At 34.3% G+C, this 9,215-nt stretch overlaps 1 protein-coding gene across 1 annotated transcript in view; it reads right to left on the bottom strand.

Annotated features, from left to right (window-relative positions):
* Positions 1-7,141, bottom strand: part of LOC129807352 (transcription factor Sp9-like) — a 57,637-nt gene extending 50,496 nt beyond the window's left edge. Inside the window, 1 exon segment of the mRNA XM_055856561.1 lies at positions 6,081-7,141. Within this exon segment, the coding sequence (XP_055712536.1) occupies positions 6,081-6,197 (117 nt within the window). The 5' untranslated portion in view covers positions 6,198-7,141.
* Positions 7,142-9,215: the final 2,074 nt, after the last annotated feature.

Here is a 9,215-nt window from a genome sequence, read left to right on the forward strand (position 1 = left end):
ATTGTTAGAAGTTGAGACATCTTGTTCATAAATCAGTTCTTAAGTTGAAAAGAATACACCCACACCACTTGTTTTGAAAAACCACTTTCTTATGATGCTGGCACACCTTTTCAATTGAGTGAAATTCAATCGATTGAAATTTTATCTCTCACTCTTTCAAACTGAAATCAGATAAACCCATCTCTTTCTGTCAAATGAAAATTCAAATTCAAATTGAAAATGAAATCGAAATTTCAATTTTCATTTGACAGAAAGAGACAAACATATGTTATTTCAGTTTGAAAGAGTAAGAGGTAAAATTTCAATCGATTGAATTTCACTCAATTGAAAAGGTGTGCCAGCGCCATTAAATTCGAAAGGCAAATCGGAATATAACTGATAGAGAAAAAGGTTTCAATATAAAATCTCTTTGTGTAATTTCTAGCAGTTTTAGGGCTTAAAATTGATTAGATTTTCTTCCTCTTTCTTTTTTGTATTTTAAAATCGAATTGCATTTTCGACTTTCAGATGTAAGATTATATATTCGAAATTTTGAATTCGTAGTGAATATAAAGAAGATAACAAGCAAAAATTAGTACTTTAATTTTCGAAAGTGTTACTGTTTCCTTACTGTAATCCTCGAAAAACAAATTACAGTACTAATTTCTGCTTGTTATTCTCTTTATATTCACTATGAATTCAAAATTTCGAACATAATCTTACATCTTAAAGTCGAAAATACAATTCGATTTTAAAATATAAAAAAAAGAGGTAGAAAATCTAATCAATTTTAAGCCCTAAAACTGCTAAAAATTACACGGATCCAGGTCAAAATCCCGAACGCCAAAATCTCGAAGGCCAAAATCCCGAATGGGCCAAAATCCCAAAAGCCAAAATCTCGAATTCTCAAAAGTGTCACAGCTACAAATAAACTTTAGAATGGTTTCCTGATTTCGAAAAAGAAAGGTTTTTTTATTTATTGGGTTGTAATTTGTTTTTTATAGTAGCTTTTAAAGTTTTAACCCTTTAAAAACGAGTGGAACACCGGTGTCCCAAAAAGAAAAACAATTTTTTTAACTATATGAAAAATTATTTCGTCCTCTAAATAGTCCGAAAAATTAGTTTTATTTTTGGGACACCGGTGTCCCATTCGTCCTTAAAGGGTTATACTTAGTTATTCATATGATAAACAAAATATTTATCAAAGCAACTAGATGCATTCTATCGAAAAGACTTTCAAAGATCTTCGAAAATTTTGAATTGATATCGTAACCTTTAGGTAACACAAATGTAAGAAGAAGTTGTATATTGTTGAAGTACCTTGTTTACCAATAATGACAATCAACTATCTCTGAATCCCGTTTGGTACTCAAGTTGTTTGAAAATTTTCCTCCACATGTGCCAACAAACGATAAATAAATTAAGAAGAAATATTTCAAAAATTCAAACAAGATTCTCCCTGAAGGGACTAACACAGAAAAAAACGAAGGAGATACCAGAAGCCAGTCAATGAAGAATCTCGTGAGTGAAGTGAAAAAGTGTCACTTTTATGCGCTTAATTTATCTCGATGGTGAAGAATTCGAAATTTGTCACTCTGGAATTTTTCACAGGAGTTCGATCGGGGAAGGAAAGGGGCAAAGCATCGGGGTATTATTTCAACTTTTTCGGGGAGGATAATTAATTAAGTGTCAGAGACATAATGTCATGTTTTATTGTGTGTTAACACTAGTTTCACACATTCTCAACCCAAATCATTGTAATTCAACGCTCTTTCTCGGGCCTGTCGATGATGGGATAAATCTCTGCCAAGGGAGATTCCTCATGTGGCCTTCTTAAGAAAACAGTCGGAGTGCGTTTGTCTGGGGCGGGCGGGAAAATCATCTCTCATAATGAGGTGACTTTTGTCGGAATGGTTAAATGAGTTCCAGGATTTTGCGTGTTTCCATCAATAATAAGGGCTCAACGTTTGCAGGAGGAAAAGATATTTATGAGATATTTCTCCCTATCTCTTTAACTTTTATTTGCTCGAAACTTCACGAAAAGGCAATGTATACAATCTTCCGGTTTTCCGATTTTCCGATATATCGAAATTTCGGAACTCCACACCCATAGGTTTTATTTAACAATCTCAGCTTTAGCAAAATAAAGTGTTGAAAAGGTCTTTGTCTGATCGTACGTCCGGTATGAGAACTACAGACCAAACAATTAGAGATATAGAACTAGGGAACAGTCTACCTAGTTCTTCCTCTACTTCAGAGGTGTGCAAGAACCGTTGAAACCGAATAAACGTCAAAATAAGTTTGTTCAGGTAGCGTTTTGACCATTGACGTACAAGTTTCATTTGACGTTTGTTCGGTTTTAAACGGTTCTTGCACACCTCTGCTCTACTTCATCGAAGCCATAACGGAATTTCGCAACGTTAAACTTTTATTTATAACGGTATTTCAAGGTCAAAAAGAAAAATGTTTTTCGATCTTGGTTTTGAGACCAAGACCAAGATCAAAATTTCAAGCTGTTAAATATTTCCAAGATCAAGATTTCATATTCTGACGCGAAGCATTTATGGAACTTAAAATGTCTTAGCAAAGAAACAAGATTTCAAGATTTTCCATTCTTGGATTCTTGGATTTCAAGATTCCAAGACATTTGACAGATTTGATATCTTGATTTTGATTTTTTTTTCTGAATACCAAAATCTTGAAATTTTCTTGATCTTGATCTTGGTCTCAGAATTGAGGCCAATATTTCTTAATCGATTTAGACAAATTTGGATTCATCTAAAACGTCTCTGATTTTCGGATAAATTTGAATTAGTCTAACGGTTCTAACGGTTTATAAAAAGGTGAACTGTAAATCGGTTTTAATCGGCCTTCGGTTTTTGCAATATTTGAAACTTTACCGAATAATTAAATTTCGGTGTAGGAAGGCTTTCCCCGAATTTTCAGTTTCCAAAACAGAACATCCAAAACATAAATTCGAGCATTCCGCAAAAGTGTAATGCTTTCCCATTCCTTTTTTATCATTATCCCAAAGACATCCAAACTTCTTACCATCTCTCACGTCTCTCACACGATCCAACAAACTTCACACAAATGGCCAAGGAAGATTTGCCGGACCACAGTCACTCTTCATTCTCTCACATGATTGACATTTTGCACATTGTGAGAGTCTCAAGGGAAAATGACAACAATTATGGTCACGCGAGTTTCAGAAATTGAAAGAACTTTTTTCCTAAAGATCCCAAGTATCGCTCATCAGGCTTCTTTTCTCCTCTGACTTACATCTATCAAGAATAAGTATGAGCCTTATAACACCTAATTCACTCGCAAAATTGCCTCATTTCCACCAAAAGCGGATTCAATTGATTTACTGCGGTCGATCGTGCCTCTTTCCTCGTCAACATCAATTAATGCACCAGTCGTAATTATTGCAAATTAATCGAATCTGTCGTGGACAATTATCAAATGACTCAGTGATATTCATACGTGCTAATGAGAATTTTTCAATTGCTGTACGATTGCTTATTTGAGGGGAAAGTCATTGATAAAGTCTGAAGTAAATTTTCTCAATGAATAGCTCAAATTCAAAATACTATTAAAGCAGTTGCAAGCGATCAGAATTTTGGTTTATCAATAAAACGCTTGAATTATCTACATGTGTTTGAAGATTATTAATAATAACTGATGACTATAAACCTTAGACACACTTACGATTTAAGCTGAGAAACGTCTTAATGTAATTATAATCAAAATAATTATTTTATTAAATTCCCATCACTTTCCCATTAACTAAGCCATTTCTCGGCTTAAGCTGGGAGACGGATTAGACAAAAACTGATAAAAATGTAATCTGATTATTATTTTGATTGTAATTACGTTAAGCCACCTCTCGGATTAAGGCCTAAGTGTGTCTAGGGCAATACAATAGCCTTAACATGGCTCGGAAAGCAATTGAAGAGCTGTAAGATTTCTAATTTCTAAGTAATCGATTTTTATTTCGAATTTCCGAATTTCGAAACTGAATATTTTTCGAAATACTGGATTTTTTGGATAATTCTTAAAAGCATGATATATTTTTTTGATGAACAACCTTATCGAGACAACCTGATTCGAAAATTCATTGAAAGTTCAAAGTTAAAGTTTACATTTTCGCTAGTTGAGCGCTTTCAGTTCGAATTTTCGATACTCAATTTTCGATCTCTCAAATTCGAATTACCTTTTAAATGAAAACGTCGTCAAATGTGGGCTTTGTTAAAAAAATATTCATGTTGTAGATTTAAGACTATTACGGAATATAAACACTGAGATCGAATCAGACCTGGGTTAAAGTGGCTAAAGCAAGTTCAGGATTTTAAGGAGAAATTGTTTCGAAATCAACTCTGTTCAAACATCTTTTTGAACAGGCGAAAATCGATAAGTATAGAATGCTAATCAAAGTGATGACTAACACTCGCAATTTCTTTAGGAATGTGCATTTAAAATGAGTGAGTAAAAGCCGTCGAAATTGATAAAGTGCACTAAAAGCTTCAAAGAATTTGATAGTCAATCTTAAATTCATATAATATATTAACTGACCTTCTCCTCATAAAAAAATTTATCAATCTTTCAAAATTTATTTATTGATAAATAAAATACTAAAATTTAAGAGAATCTTCTCGAAAATCATTTTCCGAAAGAGATTATAGATGGGATTGTTCGAAATTTAATTTACGAAAGAAGTTCAGCCTTTCTTACTTATAAAATTGATATACCGTAGATGCGGATGACTTTATCCTCTATGGATGACTTTGGCCCTCTCCTGTTCGTAAGCTTTTCTTTAATTTTAGCATTTAATGACGATCTTTACCGATCCGATCTACCATTTCAAATCGCTGAGGACCATTTTTAAGCTTTAAAATTAAAGAAAAACTTTCGAACATTAGGGGGTCAAAGTCACCCTGCAGTACTAATAAACTTGTATGAGGACGGTTTGAAAGCTACCGGTAAAACCAGTTGATAATACCGCTCAATGCACATTTTTCCGTTTACAATTTCTGCTCTAAAAGTTATCGAACGCATTCATATTTATAGAAATTTAATAATTTCTACTTATCACTGTAAAAATAATAAACAAAAACGAAATAAAATATTTTAGTGATTCGTTTCTATGCCAATTTAATTCAAAATGTTAAATCTTTTACCCCTTGCACTCTAAAAGTAGTTTCCTTTAACCTAAAATTTTTTTTTTTTTTTGAAAAATCGATACCTACCAGCACGTTCCCGTAAAATCGATAAAATATATGAGAATATCAAATTCTCCTATATAAAAATTTATATCGTTAAACTTCAATAGTCTAAACGTATTTAGCTCTTAATCTTCTTAACTTCCTATTAAAAAAAACAAAGTATTTCTTTAAATTTAAATCGACCCCTGTAATTTTACAATTCTTTTTTCTTAATTCTAATCATTCATCATTGAACTTAAACCTATAAGATTTTATTTGCGTTATGCGTGAATAAAGAAATAAGGTACAGGTACCTAAGACATTATGACTGACCCCTTAGACAATTGCATATATATATGTAAATATTTCTAGCATATAAAAACTTGTGTTTCCACAATTGAGTGGGTTTACATGGCTCATTTTGTGGCAGAGGTGAGAGAATTAATATTAATACGATTGGACAAACACCTCTCAGTTGTGACCTCAATTAGTCAGAGTGTCGATGAAATATCTTAAGTAATTGAATGCCCCGCTGATGCCCTATCGCGATAGGGCAAGCCACAAGGACCAAGGCCCAAAGGTCTTTTTCGCCCGAATTTGATGAAGTGGCGCTAAGTGGTAGGCTGTTTTTTTTATTCGAAAGTATAATGCTTAAGAAATTTGTCACGACTAATCCCAAATTGTTAAACACAAAAGTCGATGGTTTTTCTTTGATAAACTAAATATTAGGCTCCCCGACGCTATTCCTTTTTAAGCATTATCGGGGAAAAGTGTCATGTGAGAAAGTATCCCGTAGATCGCATAGTTTCCAATGGGAGAATATGTGTCAGACAATCAATCACGATCCATCAGGGGTATTGAGTAGGTTTAAAAAAAAGAGAATCAACTGTCACTTACAGGACTAACTGATGGCTTTTGTATATGTGTCGCTATATTTGTAATGTTCATGCCCATTGTTGGGATTTGCGATCCGTAGAACTGTCCCGCTGCCGTCGGTCCCATGTCGGTCAACATCTTCGCTGACTGCCAGAATGTCTTATCCTCCGATCCAATGTTGGCCAATTCTTACACTCGAGCGCCCTCAAGTGCACCAGCAAAAAAAAGCACTTCAACCCGAATCTTAAGGGAAACGACACTGGGTATTTTTTTTTATCAATGTGAGAGTCCTTTCGATTAGGGCTCCTTCTTTAGTCACACTAAATTGGTCCTATTGCATCGATTCTTCGGCAAAAATCAAAGTCCTCAGAGGTCAAATTACGTTTCTTCTTGTGCTAAGGCCTGAGTTTTTTTCTTAAACTTTTTTCTCTATGGCTTTGCCTTCGTTATTTCTTGTATACAAAATATCCTAAGGACATCAATTGTTGCTGAGGATACTGTCTCGTTGTATTTGTTGCTTTTTTTTCGAAAAAGAAAACCTTTGTTCTGTCTTATGGATTTGTTTTGATGATGATATTAGATGTGAAAATGTAACTAAATGGCACTGGACTACACGGTACTATTATCACAAAATTGCAAGAAAAGGGGTGACCACTTTCGGGTTGACGCGTCACATTAGAAATTAGAACACCAAAAAAATATTCAGAAAAGAGTCACTCCAGAGCCTTGAGAGTCAATCAAGTGATGTCATAAATCTAGATGGAGGATACTAAAGCCTCCTGGTACAGCCCAACAGTCCCCTGATCGGGCATACACTTGACGGCCTAGTGGTGTAGTAGGTCGTCCATAGGAGTCCAGTCTATAGCCATGTCCAGATTCAGTATTATGAAGTAAATAATCTCACTAAAGCACTATCCGCTAAGCAAAAAAAAAGTCGCGGTTCACGTTCTCACCGGCACTCGGCTATTCATTCTAGTCCGGGGTATTCTTGTGAACTGACTCTCGTGTGATGTTTCGATGTGTGTTGAGCCGCGACGCAGTACCTCTCACTCTGCACGCCATGTACAAGTGGAGGAAACCGGCTCCGTACATGGCGTGCTACATTTCAAGAGATCCGAGGGTAAAATGTACACAGAAACGCCCAATCTCCCACTTTTTGCTCAAATATCCGCCCATTGGCGGCGCACCAATCGAGCTCGGGACATAACTTTTCTTTAGTGTTCCCCTAGTACAACACAACACACATCTACGCATCCACACCACATACATGCTCACCCCAAAAAAAGCCCATATCCACACATGCCAAACCATGATGCACTTGTATTTGAGGATACCCTTACAACCCCCAGTCTGAGGTGGGGTTAGGGTGTAGCCCCCTGCCAAACCCCCTGGGCAGGGATTTTTAATGCGACAAAAGTGGGGACACTCAAACCGGAATTTAGACCTCACATCTACATCCGTGAGACGCAATTGTAGGCCTCCTCCCTAGCACCGGGCTGTTGAAGTGGATCCCAATCAATGGGATACACTCCATTTTTCCGTGGATCCAATTCATGCAAATTTCCCAGGCTGTGAGGGGGTGCAGAAAAAAAACTACCCACCAAATTGATTGATTGTGGGGGATCATGCGCAAAAATTGCCGAGGAAAAAACCCCATTCAGCCCCCATAGTTCACATCCAGCACTAAACCCATAGTTTTCAGCTAGTTTAACTCAATGGCACAGGATGGGGTTAAGGTATGGGAATTTTTGAGTTTTCAGGGAAATTTGCTGGAAATTTAGAGATTGATTTTACCACAATCTGGGTAATTTTAGATTTGTATGGATTAATTTTATCTGAGGTGAAAAAGTTCATATACCTCATTTAAACGGAGTTGTAGGGGGAAGTGGGGCTCCGTTGCAATTGGGATTTTTCACCCATTTTTAAATAAAATTGAGCCTTTTCGTGATATAATTTAGCTACACAAACAGATTGAGAAGCTAAATTCCATTATGACATGGCTCAGTTTCACTTAAACATTAGAAAAAATCCCAATTTCAAAGGTGCCCCACTTCCCCCTAACTAATAAACTTAAGCGGATCCTCGAGAATATAATTCAGAATGTAAAATTTCACAGTAAAGATTTATTCCAAACTGTCATACACTAATCAATGATAAATCAATTAAAGATCCTTTGCATAAATTTATTTTATCTTTGTATTTATTGACAGAATTTACAGGCTAAATATTCTCGAGGATAAGCTTGAATCTATTTGATTATTGCACTTATTTTGACACGTAAATACCAAAAATAAAGAATAGAAAATTATATATGCATTAGATATAAAATTACTTTAAATAAATAGAATTGACAATCATACAATATATAAAGAAATATTATATTAAAAAAAAACGAATGAGAGAAATAAAATCGGTTTATTAAGAAATATCTATATATTTAGCCCAGTCAGTACGGAATACCGAAGTATAATTAGCCAGGGGCAATGTTAGATCAATTTTCTTTATAAAGAATATTAGGCTAATTACTATTCAGTAATCAAATTCCTCTCTATTGAAGTATTTTTCAGTTTGATTAAAACATGTTTTTCAAAAAATTATAAATAAACAAAAATATTATTTGCTCGCTAATTCTGCCCCATAGTCTCCCTTAATATGTCTTTTTTTTGTAATTAAAAAAACCCTAAATCTTCAAAAAACTTCTCCAATTCTTTCACTTTTGACTTACTTAAATTCAAATTTCATGCTTCGATTTTAAAGTTTAAGAAAGTTGGAGCTTATTACTCTATAGAGCTCATTTCATAATTTTCTATTTTTTTTAGATTCAGAAGACCTTCAGGATTTATTCTAAGCTTAACAAACTCTTTAATAAGTTTGGAGATTTTCCTTTCAACATAGTCCCTCTAAAGTTTGTTGAGTTTCACGGTAAAAATTTAAAGAAATTTGACATTTTAAAAATAAATGCCTCAATGTAAAATTAAATTAAAATTATAAAAATTATAATTACCGATTTTATATTTTCATAAATATATTTAATATGTTTATGAGGTTCTAGGAGTAATACTAAATGTGCCAAATTTTGGCATAAGCACCGAAGTCCTAAGTTTGAAATGCAATATTTTTAATTCATATTCATATTTTTTGTTACTTCCTTTTCGG

This window comes from Phlebotomus papatasi, chromosome 3, assembly GCF_024763615.1.
Source record: "Phlebotomus papatasi isolate M1 chromosome 3, Ppap_2.1, whole genome shotgun sequence".
In the NCBI taxonomy this organism is placed as follows: Eukaryota; Metazoa; Arthropoda; class Insecta; order Diptera; family Psychodidae; genus Phlebotomus; species Phlebotomus papatasi.